This window comes from Eublepharis macularius, chromosome 19 (genome assembly GCF_028583425.1).
Source record: "Eublepharis macularius isolate TG4126 chromosome 19, MPM_Emac_v1.0, whole genome shotgun sequence".
Classification (NCBI taxonomy): Eukaryota; Metazoa; Chordata; class Lepidosauria; order Squamata; family Eublepharidae; genus Eublepharis; species Eublepharis macularius.
The window spans coordinates 23,170,425-23,189,833 of NC_072808.1; the positions used below are offsets into that span (position 1 = coordinate 23,170,425).

The window sequence follows — 19,409 nt, forward strand, 5'->3', positions numbered from 1 at the left end:
GACTCTGCCCCAGATGTCCTGGAATGTGCGTTCGGAGCTGTGGCTGGATGGTTGAAGCAGAGTCAGCTGAGACTCAATCCCTTGAAGACGGAGGTCCTGCATGTGGGTCTGGGGTTCATGGGTGCGGGACTCTGGCTCCCCGCTCTCGATGGAGCGCCACTTACGCCAGTGTCGAGAGTGAGGAGCCTGGGGGTGGTCCTGGATGCTTCCCTGTCTATGGAGGCACAGGTCGCAGCGGTTGTTCGATCCTCATTTTTCTATCTAAGACAGGCTCGACAACTTGTCCCTTACTTATCGACTCATGACCTTACGATAGTGATCCAGGCAACGGTCACCTCCAGATTAGACTACTGTAATTCGCTCTACGTGGGGCTTCCCTTGGGCTTGATCTGGAAACTGCAGCTGGTTCAGAATGCAGCTGCACGAGTGGTTGCCAGAGCTCCAACTGTGGCACATATAACACCCATCCTCTGCTAGCTGCACTGGTTACCAGTTGAGTACCCGGTCCGGTTCAAGGTTCTGGTGTTGACCTATAAAGCCCTATGCAGACTGGGCCCAGCATTCCTTCGGGACCGCCTCTCCCCATATGTTCCCTGGAGGTTGCTTCAATCAGCCAATAAGCAGTTGCTGATGGTTCCTGGCCCCAGGGAGGTCCATCTGGCCTCTACCAGAGCCAGGGCCTTTTCGGTCCTGGCTCCGACCTGGTGGAACTCTCTGTCTGAGGAAACTAGGGCCCAGCGGGATTTGTTCTCTCTCTGCCAGGCCTGCAGCCAGCCATACCACTGAAGACAGTCCACCACCCATGCAGGAGCTCATAAGTGTGACGCAGGGCATGATGTAAGAGCCAAGCCCTGTGCCTAAAATGCTGTATTTTAATATTTATATCCACCAATTGAGGAATTTTGATTGTATACGGAATAGTGTTTTAATGTTTGTTTATGTTTTTAGTGTTTTTAAACTGTCTGTTACAAATTGGTATGCTGTCACACCGCTCTGAGCCCGTCTGACGGGGAGGGCAGTCTAGAAATGCAATCAATCAATCATGCAATCAATAAGGGAGCATAATCGTAACATGCAAGATAGCTACTCAAACTGAACGCTGAGGGTAAGGCCTTCCACCCATTAGAGAAGGCCGGGGCTGCTTTCTAGCCCTTCCTCGTTTTGAGTGACCGCGGGACCCCAAAGGGCCTTTCTGAGTGGAATTGGTTGGGAGTCAATTTCTAGTTGTCGATCCTTCTCAAAAATAAGTTTTCAGCCTACAGTTTGCAATTCATAAAGCTTGCAACTTCAATAGCTCAGAACTGCCTGTGCGTTCGCCAGGGGAGCGAGTCCAGTTGCCCCTTTCCTTCCTCACAGCCTCTGTCCCTGTGGAGGCACTTGACTGTCTTCTAGGAACCGGAATATCCCCTTGGCAGGAAAGTGAGTTGGGAACTTGCCCAGGGGTAGCTGCCTCTGGCAGGTTCCCAGGGGAGGGGGCAGGGGGATTTTCAGAGCAGATAGGCAGCCTGTTTGGCCCAGGCACTGAAAGAAAATGCAGCACCTACCTGTGAAAATGGTTGTGGGCTGGCAAACAAAACTGGACAGGGAGGGGGAGGGTTGAACTTGGCCGGGCAAGCTTGGAGCAAGCCGTGCCCTAGTGGCACTCTGTGGGTTTTGCCTTGGACTCAGCTGGTGGCTGTGCAGTGCCTGGGAGAAGAAAGTGGGCCTTCTCCTGTGCTGCTGGCCCGGCAGAGCTGGCATTGCCTCTGTTGCTTGGGTTGAGCTCTCGCCCTGAGTGCCAAGCAAGTGCCAAGGGTCTGGTATGCCTCCGTTGTAGACTGCCTCACTGCGGACTTGTTAGTGATGATATTTTGGCCTAGTAGGGAGGGATGTGGGGGTCATAGAATCATAGAGTTGGAAGGGGCCATACAGACCATCTAGTCCAACCCCCTGCCCAGTGCAGGATCAGCCTAAAGCATCTCTGACAAGTATTCATCCAGCCTGTTCTTGAAAACTGCCAGTGAGGGGGAGCTCACCACCTCCCTAGGCAGGGTCTGTGTTTCTGGGGGGTGAACTCAGATGTGTTGCAGCTTGGTTATCGTCTGTGCATGGCTTGGTCCTTGTGATGGGCCCCAGTGTGACCGAAGTGGCACATGAATGGGGAGAGGAGCATGGGCAGCTGAGGGGCATGCTGGTGCTTGGCCAGTTTGCCCATCTCTGTCAGGCAGGTGAAGAGGTTCTGGTTTGAAGGGCAGCATGCTTGGCTGAGGCGGTTTGGGAGGGGCCAACAAGAGACACGTGGCTGCTTTATCCTGAGTCAAACCTGTTGTCTCTCCAGGGCAGCCTTGAGACCCTCTCCAGGGTCTCAAGGTGGGTCGCTCTCATCACCTGCTCCCTCTCAACTAGAGATTCTGGGGGCTGAACTTGGGGCCCTCTGCATACCCCACAGACGGTCTCCCACCAAGCCATGGCCCCACCCTCAGTAGTGTTGGTAGATACGGCTCGGGGCTTGAACCTGGCTTTGGGTCAGAGACTGCCTTAGTGGCTTGTGTGGATGATCTGAATAAAGCAAATGGGTCTCTGGGTTTTAATCAGATCACTCTTCTGGTTTTGCCGTAGTGGAGCCCTCAGTATTGCAGAGACGTTGAGAAACACTCAGTAGGGCGCTGTGCTGGATTGGTTTCTGTCCCTTTTAAACATCTGGGCAAACCCAGAAAGTTGTGATGGGTGACTCTGAAACTGTGGCTTGGGCCCGGTCCTTTCCCAAGGCACTCGCTGAGCCCAGCCCTCTCTTTCAGCCCAGCCCTCGGGACACTCTACAGCCCAACAGTGTCCCTTCTCTGCTGTAGCCCTGGACTCTTGAGACAACCTCCGCAGAGGTGAGAAGGCGACGGAAGTCCTTCCTACTTCAAGGAGTCTGAGGCTTGACTTGGCTTGCAGGCAAAGGGGGCTTCAGGCAGTTTGTGGCTTATGCTAAATGGTTAGCACTCTTTCTAGAAGTTGCTTTGAGCCACTGGGCAAAGGGGGATATCAGTTTTAATCCCGAATGTGTATAGAAGTTCTGTTTCGTTTTCAGTACAGTTGAACTTACTTCAGGGAGGATCCAGTTTTTTAAACCAATATTTCACTTTGCCACTCCTAGGATCCTTGAAGCTACTTGGGGAATGCAAAATCTAAATGAACATCCATTTCTAAATGTCACAATAAAATCAAGGCTTCAGGCTTGGCTTCAGGTCTCAGGCTACCTTTCAGTGACCGGAGAGAGTTCTCCAAAAGCTTGACATTTCTGTTGATGGTCTGTGTGCCAGTGGGGGAACCTGCCAAAGCTTGCTTGGGATGCAGTTCCAGGCACTAACTGGGCCTCGGAGGGTGATGACGCCCGACGTTTATTAACTCGGATGCATCCCTCACTTCCCCCCTCATGTGTGGATCAAGCAGCTCGTGCCTCAGATTTGCTGAACTTGGCTCATGGGGGTGGCGGCAAGGAAGGGGAGCAGGAGCTCCCGGAAATGGCCGGAGTTTTGCCATTGTGGCTTCTACAGTTAAAACACAAAGACCTTGAATTGAGCTTGTTCACCGGCTCGTTTTCCAGGGGAGCGCTTGAGGCCTGTAGGATGAACCCAGAAACTGGCCTGGGAGAGGCGCTGTAGGCTGTGCGAGTGACGCCTTCTGGCTGGAAAGATTTCTGTATTCCCACCAGGACAGTGACCTGTCCTGGTGGCCTGTTTCCATTTGCCTGTCACAGAGAGATGATTTTAATCCTATGTACTCAAATTATACATATGCATTTTAGTATACTTTGCATGACCTTTCATGCAATTCATTAGTGAGTAGTGCAAAAATGCGCATGTTCTTTTATCTTGGACAACTAATTAAAAGTAGTTGGAAAAGAGTAGATACATGAGTTTTTAATTACTAGAACAAACTAAGTGTAATCTGTTAATCTAATTTGTGGTATTTTTTATATATCTAAAGATTTATGGGCTCTGATCTGTGCAAGTGCGCAGGGGTATCAAAAGTCGGCTTTAGCAAAATGTCACATGATTAAAAATATGAAGAATGAGCTAAATGTCGGAACAGTCAAATTTTCTATTATTGTTATGTGTAAAAGGTCTTAAAGATATCTTTTTATATAGCAACTGTCATTTAGTATAAAAGGATGTTGCCAAGATAAGAAACTAGGGTTTTGGTGATTGGGTGAAGGAAATCTCATGCAGAAGTTCTTAAATGAGGTGTGTGTCTACGTGTTTTTGTAATGCATGACTAAGTAGGATCTGATTTTCGTAATTAAGATTGAGAAATGTTAGGAGATTAATTTTTTATTGCACGCATATGTTCATCACTGATTGGATTGATTTTAATATGCATTTATATTCTGTCTTGGCTGGATTTAAAAGGATCAGGGCTTATTTTGATAAAGAATAAAGATTTAAATCTAATAGAAGTACCTTGATGGGAAAGAGTCAGTCAAGAAGAAGAATTTGTGCTGAGAAGCAGGTCCTCAAATGGGATCCATGTTTCCAGACGTCATCTGAAGGTTGGAGGCTATCCAGATTTAGGGAAATCCGTTTTGCTCATTGGATAGTTCAGAAGCTCTTTTGATGTTGGGTAAACCAGTCCTTCCTATACCCAAGCATCAGGGAAACACGCCGACCTCCCCAGCTTCAAAGCAGGCATCTCTGCTTGGGATGTCTCTCACTCATTGCAGCTCCCCAGGTAGAACAGGGTATTTTGCCACATTTCAGATGATTCTCTGGAGGGTGGCTGCTGGCCCTCCTCCTACACTCTCTGTGCACTTGATCCTGACCCCGGGCATCGTTCTGGGGCTCTGGGAGTCACAGCAAGGCCCTGAAAGGCCACTTGCTTGCCCTAGAGCTCGGAAGTGGCCTCTTTCTGGTTGCCGGGTCAGCTTCAGCTTCTAGGCTAGTTTACTGTTTAAAGGTTGCGGTGGGCAGACGAGCTGGCAAACGTTTTTGTGGCTGGTGAGCCTGAAGCGTGTCTTGGCAGCCCTCTGCTTCTTTAAGAACAAAACAGCCAGCAGCTCTTCAGGAAGGGATGTGGTTGAGCTGGATCCATTGTATAGAGCCTGTTTGGTGTAGTGGTTAAGAACAGCAGGACTCTAACCTGGAGAGCTGGGTTTGATTCCCCACTCCTCCACTTGAAGCCAGCAGGGTGACCTTGGGTCGGTCACAGCTCTTTCAGAGCTCTCTCAGCCCCACCCACCTCATAGGGGGATTGTTGTGGGGATAAAAAGAACATACTTTGTAAACTGCTCTGAGTGGGCATTAAGTTGTCCTGAAGGGCAGTATATAAATCGAAATTGTGTAGTGGGTAGCATTACAATGGAGTGCAAAATCAAAAAGAGTCCAGTAGCACCTTTAAGACTAACCAACTTTATTATAGCATAAGCTTTTGAGAATCACAGTTCTCTTCGTCAGATGCAATGGAGTGCAAGGCAGCATGGTCTGGTGGTTAGGATTTGGGAGACCCAGATTCGAATCCCTGCTCTGCCATCTATGTTCACAGAGTAACCTTGGGCCAGTTGCTTTCTCTCAGCCTAACCTACCTCACAAGGTTGTTGTGAAGTCATTCTCTGCTCCTGCCTTTTATCCTCAGAGGTTTTGAGTTCCCGCTGGGAAGATAAGCAGGGTATAAGTGAAGTAAATAAAATAAGTTTGCAGGGGGGAGGGAGACTGTCTAAAATTGGGTTCCGAGGTTCTGCAAAAGATTGGCCTGTCCTGGCCCAGCAGTGGTTTTAGTAGCTGTCAGGATCAGTTCCTCCTCCGCTCGTCTGTGCTGCAGCCTATGTTTAAGGGAATGATAATTGGATATGTTACATCAGATATAATTAATGCGATTTAATCTTTCCCATCGGATTCCCAGAAGCAGGAGCAAAGAGTTGCCTTTGTGTGGCCCTTGCCGTGTGTCCCTGAGAATCTGTTGTGAGGTCCTTCTCGTATTGCTTAAAAAGGCAGAACGAGGAATAGGCACGTGATCTTGCGGGTTAAGCAGCACCCCTGAAATAGCACACTGGCCAAGCGTTCACTTCCCTTGGTGCTGTTGCCGTGAGGCTTTTGCTTGGGAGAGACATGAAAGGCAGAATCTAATGGGGAACCCGTGGTGCAGTGAAGGCTACCAAAATGTATTCCAGTGTAAGGTTTCGTGAGTCAGAGGTGCATTTGAGGAAGTGAGCTTCGAGGAACATTTGCACTGGAATCTGTTGCTGGTCTTTACCGTGCCAGTTGACTCCTGCCTGTTATTGTTGTTTCTACCAAATTAGAGGTTTGCAGGCAGACATTTTTGAACCCATTGGGAGGGGGAAATGCTCCCCCCCCCCGAGACAATAGAGATTTGGGGGGAAACTGAAATATTATCCATATTTCTTTAAACTTAAAACTTGGTTGAGCGATATAAAATGCATCATTTGTAAATTAGCATATATAATTGTACGACTTGGCATATTTACGGATTCTAAATGCATAAATACAATCTTTTTCTATTGCAAGTACACTCAAGAGTTGCAGATTCGTGCGTGCTATACTGGTATAGTGCATATATATTTAATTTTTGTCAGCTGAGAGGTAGGAAAAAATAAAAGTGGAAGGTAGAAAACAATAAAAGTGGATGGAAAACAAATTCCATAGTGAACAAGAGAGTGTATTTATATGGATGGAAATTCTGAGTCGCAGTTGGTCAGGTTGCCAGCAAGTCTGGTTATTAAATTACATTTTATAAATTTTATAACTTTGAAATCTCTGAACTCTTTCATAATGTATTAACATTAAACACGTTGTAACATGTTTAATTGTTGCCTAAATTGTTTATATTTAAACAAAAAAAAATGGAAATGGTGTATGTCAACTCCGTGTGTGTGTGTGTGCGCGTGCGCGTGCGCGCGTGCGCGCGCGCAGTTTTTTCCATTGGATTTTCATCCAAAAAGATATTTCATAGGAGCTTTTTGAGTGCTCCCCAAATTTCTCATTTTTTCTTCAGAAAATTTGAGAAAAATTCCTTTTAAATCCCCCTTTCCCCTGAACTTTCCATTTCTTTCCCCCCAGGCCTCCACATCTCTAAATCGAATACAGTTAACCTTTTGGAGTTTTTAAACCCATTATGTCGTAGCAGAAGGTTGAATTGGGGGCTGAGGCTTAACCGGGGGCTGGCGCCCAAGTTCTTAAGCTGAGTTTGCAGTGCTTCTGGTGTGCAGCCATCTGTTTTGTGCCAACTTGCAGATGCCATCCGAGAGATCCGGAAATACGATGATGTGACCGAGAAAGTGAATCTGCAAAACAACCCTGGGGCTGTGGAGCATTTTCACATGAAGCTTTTCCGAGCCCAGCGCAACCTGTACATTGCTGGCTTCTCGCTCTTGATGTCCTTGTGAGTATTTGCCAGGGGCGTTCTTGAGCCTGAGTCATAAAGAGCGAAGGGGCTGGTGGCCGTCAGAGAGGCCCTGGTAAATGGATCCGTGTCTCATCTCACCGAGTCCTGGTGCAGATCTGTCCATAGCAGCCAGGAGCTTCCAAGAGAGCATTTGCCTCCCCCTTTGAGGAAGGAGGATCTCCTTTTGTGCTCCATCATGGAAGGGCGGGCACGCACCTGGTACCTGGGTCTTGGCTCCAGAGCTCGATACAGCTTTGCACAACCTTCTTGTGCAAGGCTGCGTGTACACCGTACACCCAGATAGTCCAAATCGTGTTCCAAGAAAATTCTGCAACCTGCAGGTGTTATTCAAATTGAAAGTTTTTTTGTTGTCTTGCATGTTCTGGTCTTTAATCATGGGAAGAACTATGGAAGACACTGACCACCCGCCCCCCCCCCCAGCTGGTTATTGGGCTTCTGAGACCTGCCTCATCTGGTAGGCAAGGGTGCCCCCCCCTTTTCAAGGACCCATTTCCATGCTAAAGGCTCCTTCTGGAGCAGCTGTGGGGCTGCCTTCTGTTCTTCTCCCCTCTTACCCCACCCCTCAGAGTATTCCTGCTTCGTTTCACTGCCCCTTTTTCCTTTCTGGTAGAACCTGGCAATCATCCAGGCGTTGAACCGATGTAGTTGCCACATGTGGAGTTGGGGGGTCCTGGCTGCTTCCCCCCCCCCCGATTTATGTTAGGGGTGGTCAGTTGGACAAACATCAGTCAGAGGCGGCCCAGCATCAAACTGCTGAGCCAGAGTGTAGCACCCTTGGTGTTCACTCCCCACCCCCTGTTCGGGCTCTCAGGTGGGTGCAAGACTCAGGAGTTGACACTTTCCTCTTTGCAAATACGAACCAAAACACACCATTCTGGGATGGCAAATGGTCCCGGGTCTCAGATTTGCTGCTGTTCCTAAAAGTACCGCAAGGTGCAATGTTCCGTGACTTCTGGTCCCTTCTGCTGTTGATTAATTTGTTAGTCAACAGCAGTATGTATGTATTCGTTTCTTTATTACCCAGGAAGCTGTTAAAGGTGTAGTTGAGATGGCAAAGAGTTTAAAGTGGGAGTCTTGGCAGGCCAGCGGTCCCCGGCCCTGCTTTGGTGCAGAGATGTTTTGGTTGTTGACACAACACAGCTCCTTTTATTTCTGGCATGGGGGTTATTTCAGAAGGTGATTTTGGCCGCCTATAGTAGAAGGGTTCTCCCCCCACCCCAGCACCAACTATACAGTCAATCAATCTGTATCCATAGAGGTAGAGTTTGTATCTCAGTGAAAATTCCCTTGTAACTACTTACAGCGAAAGCTCCTGGGCTCTGTTTGAAGCTGGCTATTTACGTTGCCAAGTTCAACCATATATTCCCAACGTTTTGCGTCATTAAGGGCCAGCAGCCCATATTTCTGATTCGGGTGCCTGAAAGGAAGGTGCCGTGGCTCAGCGGCAGAGCATCTTCTTTGGAGCAGGAGGCCCCGGGTTCAATTCCCAGCATCTCCACTTAAGAAGATCAGGTAGTAGGTGACGTGAAAGACCTCTGCCTGCTGCCTCTTCTGCCACCATGGAGAGTAGACACAGCTGACCTTGATAGACAAAGAATCCAAGGCAGCCGTAAAGCAGCTTCCTGTCTTCGCATGACATGGGTTTGAAGGAGGGCAAAGGGCCATGGCCATGTGAGCCATTATGACTGGTGTCTTCATGCAGCTCTGCTCTCCACATGCTTTCAAGCAAATCTCCACAGCCATAAGGACTAGAACCTTGAGTTTTTATATTTGTGAGAATGGAAACTGCAACTTTCCTGAAGCAAGGCAGGTTCTGCACTCACTCTCTGCTCCTGTGGCGTTGCCACGTGCACAAAGGCCTGACTCCTCTGGCCTTAGGCTTCTAGACTCAAAGTGGCAATTCTGCATCCTCAACCTTTGCAGAGTGCCGCAGGTGATGGCTATTCTGCCCTGATGGCAAAGACCTGCCTGTGGCGACCACAGCTGGTCTGAACACAGCGTGCCGCTTGGGTTCTCTAAAACAGGCCTGCCTGCTGAACGTAGGAGCCAACTCCTTTAGAAAGCTGGATTCCTCTGCACAGTTTCCTGTTAAGTTTCGAGCCTCCCCCACAGAAGTAATCTCCTGGCTAGGATTTTAAAAACCGTTGTATTTTGAGGGGACTTCAGAGGACAGCAAAGTTTGAGGCTGGTGGTGCATTCACGTGCTGAAGCCGTCATGTGGTGGATGAGCTGTGGTGCGAACCAGCCTTAGAGCTTTGCAAAATGAGCAGACCTGGGCTCCAAACCCCTCTTGGACAACATACCTCTTTGCTGGATATTTCATTAAATCTGCCCAAAAGTTTCAGTGATTGCCTGGATTCAGGCTCCCCCTTGTAAAAAAGGGCCATTTCCTCAGATGCACTCTTGACATATTGCAGTCCTGAGCGAAGTCTTCTGGGAAGCAATGGCTGTCAGGGTTTTAAAAAAATGCCATTGAACAGTGAAATGCAGTTTGCACAGCACGCTTGTGTATTTTCCCTGTGTGTCTGTATCACTGCCCTATTAACACTGGGCAATTTCATGTGGCTTACTGGGAAAGACTTCTTTCCGCCTTAAAACACTAGCAAACACTCTCTAGCCTGCAGGGAGAAGAGAAACGGGAACATTTGGTCAGGGTTTGAACCTAGGCAACTCATTGTACTTCCCACGCTGTTATCAGTTTCTTTCTTGATCAGTTAGCAGATATGACCTGCAGTTTTTGAACATCACGGATGTTTCATTGTTTTCTGGAACAGTGCATCCTGTTAGCTGCACATGAGTAAGAAAGTCCTGCTTAGTTGTAAAGTAACAGGTAGTCCTTTTCTGGTAAGGGTCGTGTCTCAACCTGCCAGACTTCCCCTCTGTCTCCCCCCCCCCTCCCCTGGCCTTGGAGACAAGCCTGCTGTGAGCTGCAAAGAGCTTCCTTCGTCTCCCTGGTTTTGCTCTCTGTGTGCATGTTCTGCTTAGATCCTTATCCTTCAGATGTGTGGGCGAGCCAGAGCCCATAGGAGGGAAGAAAGACTCTGCTGTGGCAGGTTCCTCTTTGAGGCCTGATAGACTCTACAGGCAAATGTGGCTGTTGTTTGGGGCCTATTTGACAGCTTAGGTGTAGTGGAGGGTTCCTGCAGAAGTCAGCTGCCTAAGCTGGGAGTGTAAATCCAGCAGCCCCATATGTTTCCTGCCACATGCATCGTCTTACCTGTATGCACTCGGTTGGAAGCGCCACAGAGTGGCCTTTCATAGTTCAGAGGCCACCGTTTGCTGTTCCGCCCACATTTGCTGAACTGCAAAAAATTTGAATGAAGTTGGTTTCAGTGACTGAACTGGGGTGCTGTGCAGCTGGTAGCCACGAGGTGGCAGGCTAGCAGCATTCCGCTTTAAGCGTCCATTTAAAGTTCACTGCCCAGATGGCCTGCTGACAAAACGTGAAGCTGCAATGCCTCTGAGCATGTGTAGAGTGCTTTTGCACAAGACAGCAGGGTTTGCACATACAGAGCTGTCACGTCAAATAAGAGGATGTGACTTTAAGCCTGCTTCACTTCTTCTATATTTAGAAGCTAGCAAGTTTGTCAGCAACTAGGAGTGGAATTCTAGACCACCTGGTCTCTTCCCCCCCCCCCCCCCCGATTTGAGTGGAGTTTGTGGTCTGTGTCAGCTGCTCAAAGGCAGCTCACAGCCCCACTGACACAGGGAGCTCTCCCTTTCCTGGCACTGGAGATGCACGGCAGGACCTTGATGTCCGCTCCGGTATCTGCCTGTCCAGCACCCTGGCTTAAAGGGCAGTTGCTGTTGGCTGGCCAAGGCAGCTGGCGAAGGGGATGAACAAAGCCTGCGGGCCATAAATGAGCCTACAAGGCAAGGCTCTGCAGCTGGAGCTTCCACTTCTCTGGTGCGTGTTGTAAAAGGGCAGGATGTTCTGGTTTTGAGTCCATTTTTGGACTTTTCTTTAGAATCCAAGGGGTTGGAACACCCTGCAAAATGCAGGAAATTCACAACTATCTCCCCTTTTTCCACACACAGCCAGTGACCCCTGCTCCATGCCCAGAAGATGGCAAAACACCGTCAGGATCCCTAGCCAAACTGGCCTGGGGGAAATTGCTACCTGACCGCAAGGTGGCGATCGGCCTTACCCTGGGCATGTAAGAAGGGGCCATGAGAACTAAGCACTAAGATGTAACCCTTCCTGCCCTTCCTCTCATGATCTGCCCAGTTCACAGGATCAACATTGCTGTCAGATGGCCATCTAGCCTCTGCTTAAAAACCTCCAAAGAAGGGGAGCCCACCACCTCCCGAGGAAGCCTGTTCCGCTGAGGGACCGCTCTGACTGTCAGGAAGTTCTCCCTAATGTTTAGCCAAAAACTCTTGATTTAATTTCAAACCCATTAGTTCTGGTCTGATCTTCTGGGGCAGTGGAAAACAACTCCGCACCATCCTCTATATATGGCAGCCCTTCAAGTACTTGAAGATGGTTATCCTATCACCTCTCCGCCGTCTCCTCTCCAGGCTAAACGTTCCAAGCTCCTTCACCCTTTCCCCCTAGGGCTTTGTCTCCCGACCCCTCACCGTCTTCGGGCTTCTGAGGGAGCCCAGAGCTGGATCTTGCATAGGGCTGGTTCCAGGTTATTAGGACCTTAGGCAGAGAGACCCCCCCCCAGCTTGCCCCCATCTCTCCCCCCCTCCCCGTGCGCCCTCTCAGCTGCCTGCATGTCCTTTCCCTAACAGTGTGGCTGGGAGTGCTGCCTCCAGGGGTGCCACTGCTGTGTACCACCTACACCCCCTTCCTCAGCCGCACTGAGCCCATCTGTGGGGAGGGCGGGGTATAAATCGAATCAAATAAATAAATAGAGCCGGGCGCTTGGAATGGCAGGGGAGGGGATCACCAGCAGTGGCCCTCATCAGTAGCTCGACCCTGGCAGCTGCCCCCTCTCAGGGGGAATGCAGGCATGGGCTCCAGCTGATGTTCCGAGGCCCTGTTGGGTTTCCCTGCTTGTCTTCCTGCCTCGCCTCTCCCCGTTCAAAGCAGCTCCCTTTGTGCCAGTTCAGTTAATTTAGTTGCACAAAGTACACATGACAGTGAAAACAAATTAAGTGAATTGAAACCCATATTGTATCCAGAATTCATAAACATAAGAGCGAGACTTTTTCCGTATGAAACGCGGCCGCCAGTGCCCCCTTTTTAACTCTGGCTCTTAAGAATAGGTTTCCTACAGAAACGCGTTGGAGCCTTCCACTTGAGCAGAGCTGCCAACCATCCGACTGGGGCGCTGGGCCAACTCCTGGTGGTGCAGAGCTGTTCCAGGAGGCTGCTTCTCTGGGCGGGGGGAGGGGCTGCATTGGTGTGGTCCCCCCCCCCCGTAGTTTGATCAGCCCCTGGCTGCTAAGTAGGCTGAGCAGTGGCCATTGGGTGGCAGCAGAAGCCCAGGGAAGTGCTGCTGCCGCCGATGGATGAAGGCCTTGAATGGGAGCTGTTCCTTCACTTTCCCAGCTGCTGCCCACCCCCAGTTACAACTAATTTGTTCTGGTAGCTGGTAGATATGGCAGCCTGTGTGTGTGTGTGTGTGGGGGGGGGTCAATAGATTGTTGGTGTGGAGGCCTGCAGGGGTCTTGCCACATGGCAGCGGCTTCAGGCCCATGGCACCCCCCCCCCTTTCTTGTAATCTTGGCATTCGTGTTGTCTCTTTCCCTTGAACCGGCTGCTTCCTTAAGGAGGGGTGTGGGTTGGCAGCAACTGGTCTCAGTTGCTCTGAGTGCCTGCAGGGATTGCTTTGTTTTCTCTTGCGGCAGTGACCTGTACCCAGCCCTGCAGTTACTAAGAGCGCTCAAGTGGCCGTTTCTACAGACTCTCCCCCCGTCCTGGCCGACTGCCACCACGATGTCCTTGAGTCTCCTGATCCCCTCGAATGAAATTTTAGGGGGTTCTGTGGGCTGCAGTGGGAGGGGGGAGTTGGTGGAAATCTCCTCCATCTCCATTAAGACGTGTGAAGGGCGCTTAAGTGTTCTTAACCACTCAGTTGGATACAGGCTGAGATTGTTCCTCCCCAAACAAGGAGCACTGGGTTTAAGTACCAGAAGAAAGAGACAGCGGTAGGAAGCAGGCCCCAGAGGCTTTGGACTCTGAGCTTTTTCAGGAAGGAGCTGAATAGGCAGCTAGGTGGAGAGGCTTAGCCAGCAAACTCTTTGGCATCAACAACAAAAAGGGTCCCATCTTGAAGTAAGTGAGGGCTGGCCAGTCCTGTCCCCCCCCCTCCCCAAGTCATTCTTGCAAAAGATGGTGGAGGCTTTAGAGGCTTTGGAAGAGCCCTTTGCTGTCTGCATCTCAGCTGCTCACTCTTGTTTGCCCCTATCTTGGCTCATGTACAAGATGAAGAATCACCAAGGGAGTCCTCTGTAGGTGGGATGGGGAGGGGTGTAGAGAGATCTTTGCTTTGGATCTTATGAGAAACGGTGGTGTGGGTGCATAACGAGGATGCTGTTAGGCTCGGAGGCCGTTCTGTGGAGCTGCCTTGGGCAGCTGGGATGCATATCTCAACAGGGAGAGAAGGAACTGCACTTCTCAGTCAGGCGTCCAGCTCAGTAACCCGACTGGCATTGGCTTCCCAAGACTGCCCGCCAGGGGATTTCCAGCTTAGCAGCTCTGAGACGGTCTTCAGGAGAGAATCTTAAGGTTGAGCCAGGGCCCACGCTTGCTCAGGGTCGCAGAAAGTGTCACCCCCCACCCCAGGAAAGCCTGTTTTTAAGCAGGGCCTTTGTTGAAAGTCTTGAGCTGAGGCTGTCCCCCCCCCGGCCCCCCCGTGCCTGCCCGCGGCTTAAGAACTGACTGAAGTCGTGGGCCCTGTGTGTTCCGGCAGCCCTTTTATGACTTGGCTTGTTGTGAATATTTTCGCAGCACTATAGCATGAGCAGCAGTTCCCAAATCACATGCTGTGAGGGAATTGCTTCCCTCTTTTGGAGACATGCTGTAAGAATCTCATAAAAACAAAATGAGCAAAAAGGGCCAACATGGTGCCCTGGGGGGGGCGGCGGGGGGGGGGGAGACAGAGCCACGCTGAGTGCACCTGCCCCTTTATTGCCCGTTTGAGGGAAGCGTGCCGCGCTGATTTGCTGCTACTTGCCGCCCTGAGGGTAGAGAGAGTACGGAAGCCCTTGGGTTCTCTGACATGGGCTGTGCTACAGCGGCGGGACGGGGCTTGGATCCCGGCTGTGCCGCTCGGACGAGGCTTCCCCGCAGAGTTCTCCAGCGTGGGAACAGTACCTCTGAAGGGTGGTGTTTTGTAGTGCTGTTTCATGCTCGGTAACGTGGGTGGTCAAGCAGACATAACGTGGGGAGGTTAGCGAAGAGCGCCCTGCATTTCTTCTTTCCCTCTGGAAAAAAGCAAGCCCCAGGCATATGCCTCATGGCGGCGAACCTCGCCTCTTGAGGAAGCCACTTTAGTTTCCTTCCTGAGACTTGGCAACCTTGCTTCTTAGTGGCCACAGTCCAAGCCTCCGCTCTGAAACGCTTCACTCCTGCCTGGAGGTCAGAGGTGAATCCTGCCTCTAGTTGGCTGCTGTTGATGTAAGCCTGAGGCAGACTGGTGAGGTTTTTCTGGGGTCCGAAGTTCCTGGGTTCTTTAGACTGGTTTCTGCCCCTGAGTTTTAACTCTGCTGTGGTTTGATACTCCCCCTGCCTCTGCCTCCCCTCAGCCTGCTCAGGCGCCTGGTGACGCTCATCTCCCAGCATGCCACCACGCTGGCCTCCAACGAAGCTTTCAAGAAGCAGGCCGAAGGAGCCAGTGACGCCGCAAAGAAATACATGGAGGAGAACGACAAGCTGAAGAAGGTACCTGGCGGAGCTATGAAGGGGGAGGCATCTCTAGCTCAGGCTCTCGAGGGGGCAGATGAATTGGCGGTGGTTGGGAGTTCCTAAGGCCTGAGTTACGGGCAACTCTGGTTGGGGGTTATCTTCAGTTACGGGCAACTCTGGTTGGGGGTTATCTTCAGCTTGTATACAGTTGGCACTGATGCAAATAATTTACCTGCCAGTAAAACTGAACAGGAAACGTGTCTCTTATTGAACGATCTTTTAATCTCTAAGCACCTGTGAATTCTTGCAGATGAACGAGTTGTTGCTCTTCATCCAGCCAAAGATTTCCAGGTTCTCGGACTACTGGAAAGCTGTGTCCGGGGTATTTCTGTGTGTGCTGTTCTCCCCCCAAAATGGGGCCTGTGGGTCCTTGCCAGAGCGGTTTCACTTAAGGGTGCAGTGGGCAGAATATTTACCGAATGCCCTTGTAAAACAGACACTACAATAGCACGTGTTTGACTGTTTCAGCCATGCCCAATTGGCATGCAGTAGGAAGAAAGTACAGTAGGGCCTGCCTAATTCTTTCCAACTACAGAAGTGATTGTCTGGGAGAACTTCTAGCTTGCCCTGTGCTGAAAGATGGGTTTGAGACTTCCTGTGGGGTGCCCGCTGTGTGGACTTGCCTCGGGGGCAGCCGAGCTCTGCCGCAGAGAGGCTGTGCAAATTCAAACCAGGAAAGAATTTTTGTGCAGTCAACTAGAGCTGCCTGTTGTCAGATAGCCTTGACTCCTCCCCTGGCACAGGAGATGGCCCCCTGTTTGTGGCTGCCGTTTTTGAGGAGATACTAAAGCCCGCATCCCAAGATAAAAATACTTCAAGGCTGATCAAATGATTGCTGCCTTGACAGTGTCTTGAGTGTTAGAGGAGTTGTGGGGAGCCTTTCTAGCAGGGGGCTGCCCCCTCCCAGGACACACTGGCCAAAGAGCAGTTGTTGGCCGAGAGACTCTCTCATGTGAGGAAATACTCTGTCTGAGTTGGGTAAAATCAAAAAGAGTCCAGTAGCACCTTTAAGACTAACCAATTTTATTGTAGCATAAGCTTTCGAGAATCAAGTTCTCTTCATCAGATGCATGATCCGAACTGGTCAAATACAGAAGAGGAGGGATGAGAGGGGGACATATATCACAAGGAGACAGAATGCAATTAGCGTGGAGGCAGTCAAAACATTCCTTTGCTTTGACTGCCTCCACGCTAATTGCATTCTGTCTCCTTGTGATATATGTCCCCCTCTCATCCCTCCTCTTCTGTATTTGACCAGTTCGGATCATGCATCTGACGAAGAGAACTGTGATTCTCGAAAGCGTATGCAGCAATAAAATTGGTTAGTCTTAAAGGTGCTACTGGACTCTTTTTGATTTTGCTACTACAGACTAACACGGCTAACTCCTCTGGATCTATGAGTTGGGTAGGAAGCCCTGAGCCAGTGTGGCGTAGCGGTGAGAGGGCTGGACTCCTCCTCGGGAGATCCACAATCAAATCCTGCTCAGTGATGAAGCTGTGTGAGCAACCTTGGGCCTGCCGCACACACTCAGCCTAATCTACCTCCCGAAGTTGTTACAAAGCTTAAAAGGCGGAGAACTGTGTACTCCACCCTGAATTCCTCAGAGGAAATGTAATAGGCTTTTCTTCATAGCATTGCAATGTGAGATTCCAGGTTAAGAAGGAAGCCATCTCTCCCCCCTCCCCACCACACACACACACCTTTTAGGAATATGTTTGCTACTAGTGATTTGCCAGCCTTGGGTCTTTTGGAGTCCCCTTGCTCTGCAGGCTCCTCGTTTTCCCACTTGCCTTAGAATCGAGCTGTAGTTTCTCTCTTGCAGAGGTTGACAATCCACCCACCTCCCACGGGCCACATCTTTGGGCTACCCAAAGCTCTGTTCTTCTGCCAGAGGCTGATGCTAAGACTGGAGCATGAGGGGCAGACAGAGGGAGGCTGTGCAAAGAGAAAATGATCCCCTACCGCTCCTTCCAGGGTCTGGGAACAGAGAAGGAAGTTGGCTTTGTCAGTTCTCCAAACTAACGGGGCGTAGAGAGGGAGCGTGTGGTTGCTGCTGCCGGGCTTCCCTTGCCATCCAGGGCTGGGCTGACTAAGGCACTGCAAAAGGCGCTTCCAACTAGCTGTGGCCTCTGCCAGGCTGTCCTGTGGGGCTGCATCACCTGTGGCCGAAGCTCCCATTTTGTTTCTGCTTCGGAGGTCTCGGATGCAAGGCATTCTGGGAAATAGCATTGCAAGAGGACGGCTTTTGTTCCCTAGTTCCCCTTGAGGGATCCTAAATTTGACTCCACCCCACCCCGAATTTTGGCTGCCTTCAGGTTCTCATTGGCCATAGCCTTGCGCCTCTTGTGCCCATCTTTTCATGGCTGGCCCTGTTGGAGGCATTGTGGAATGGGTGCTTGGGGGTGCAAAGAAGCGCCAAACCTCGGCTTGCCTGGAAGTCTGTCTGTGGGTCATTAGAACTAGATCTGATGTTAGGAACTCTTCACTCGTGATGGGTACAACGGGAGGGCTTGCACACTGCCTGCCCTTGCGCAGAGATGGGATCCGGGCCTCTTCAGCCAAGGCTGGTTTGCTGAGGTGGTTACAGTGTCAGACTAGGATCTGAGAGAGCCACGTTCAGCTCCCTGCTCTGCCTCAGGAGCCCACTGGGTGTCCTCGTGCCAGTCACACACCGCTAGCCTACTTCACAGGGTTGTTGTGAGGATACAGTGATGGAGCTGCTTTGGGTCTCCAATGGGGAGAAAGGTAGGGTATAAATGAAGGAAGTGAAAAAAAAGGGGGAGGGGGCTCCCCAAACTGAAGTTAGCTTCTTTCCCAGTACCCAGGATTCTGGATAAGGTGTAACTTCAGAAAGAAACAAACCTCAGTTAGGATGCCTGCATTCAGACGTGACAGCAAACCGGAGTTAGCCCAAAGGTCTTAAGCCTGAGCAGAGCACATGAACCGCATGGGAATTATAGTGGTGGAGGATATAGTTGGCACAGATTGGGTCTTTTCAAAATAATTAGGAAAGTGGTACAGTTGCACTTCTCCTGGGGTGTGTGTGGGGGGGCGGGGATGGCTTCTAAAATGTAGATGTAGATGGGTAAGTCTTTGGGACAAATTTCTTGTGTAAAATTCATCTCCCGGGAGTCTTTGAGATAGAATGCTGTAAGCTCCTTGGGTGGTCTCAAAAACGCCAACTGCCCCCCCCCGCCCCCAGTCATACTGACTGGACAGAGTTGCTGTCCGGATTGCTAAGATAACGTGCATGAAGCTCTTTGAAGACTTGTGTCATGTAGGATTATGCATATTAAAAAAGGTTTTGCCTGCAAGAAACTTCAGAGCTGGGATATCCAGTGATGTGTGGACGCAGCTGTAATTGGCGAGAGTGGCATAGCAGCAGGCCTGTGGGCACCCATCATGGTCTAGCTGTTTTAAAGTAAACTTTATTGTCTGATGGTGTGTGTGTGTGTGAGAGAGAGGGGGGGAGGGGGAGGGGGGAGACGTTTCCCTACCTTGACAGGGCTGATCTGGCCCCCTCTTCATGCCATGGTGACATGGAGACTACTGTAATGCACTCTACGTCCATCTCCCTTCAGAGTCGACTCGGAGACTCAAGCTGGTGCAAAATGCTGCCGCTCAGTTATTACCAGGAAGTAGGCACGCATGTTACTTGCATTCTGCAGATTCTCCATTCACTGCCCATCAGTTACCAGGCTCAGTTTCAGGTTCTGGCTGTCACATGCAGAGCCTTTACTGGGCCGCCTCTCCCCTTATGCTCCGCCACTGCTTTGCTCGTCTGAACAGGGCCTTCTGCAGATACCACCCTGCAGCTGGGCAGAATCAGCAGCTGCCCACACAAGCACATTCCCTGTGGTGGCCCCCACCTTCTGGAACGGCCTGCCTGAAGAGCTCAGGAAAGCCCCCGCTCTCCTGGCCTTTTGCAAACAATGCAAAACTGAATTATTCAGGAGGGCTTTTTTACTCAGGCAGGTAGAGCTGTGCTGTAGGGAAACAGAGCAGAGAGACTACTGAGTGCCGTCTGAGGATGTAAACACGCTCTTGCTGTGTAGTTTCTGCATCATTTAATGTCATGTCAAATTACTAATTACTAATTACTAATTACTAATTACTTTTGATTTTCATCTCTGTATTTGGAATTATGCTTGTTTTCAAATTTCT

General features: G+C 50.4%; 1 protein-coding gene across 1 annotated transcript in view; it reads left to right on the forward strand.

The window, feature by feature from the left end:
- BCAP31 (B cell receptor associated protein 31) overlaps positions 1-19,409 on the forward strand; it is a 36,115-nt gene that overhangs the window by 4,997 nt on the left and 11,709 nt on the right. The window contains exons 4-5 of the mRNA XM_055003394.1: positions 7,212-7,359; positions 15,085-15,220. Of these exons, the coding sequence (XP_054859369.1) occupies positions 7,212-7,359; positions 15,085-15,220 (284 nt within the window). The remainder of the gene's footprint in view (positions 1-7,211; positions 7,360-15,084; positions 15,221-19,409) is intronic.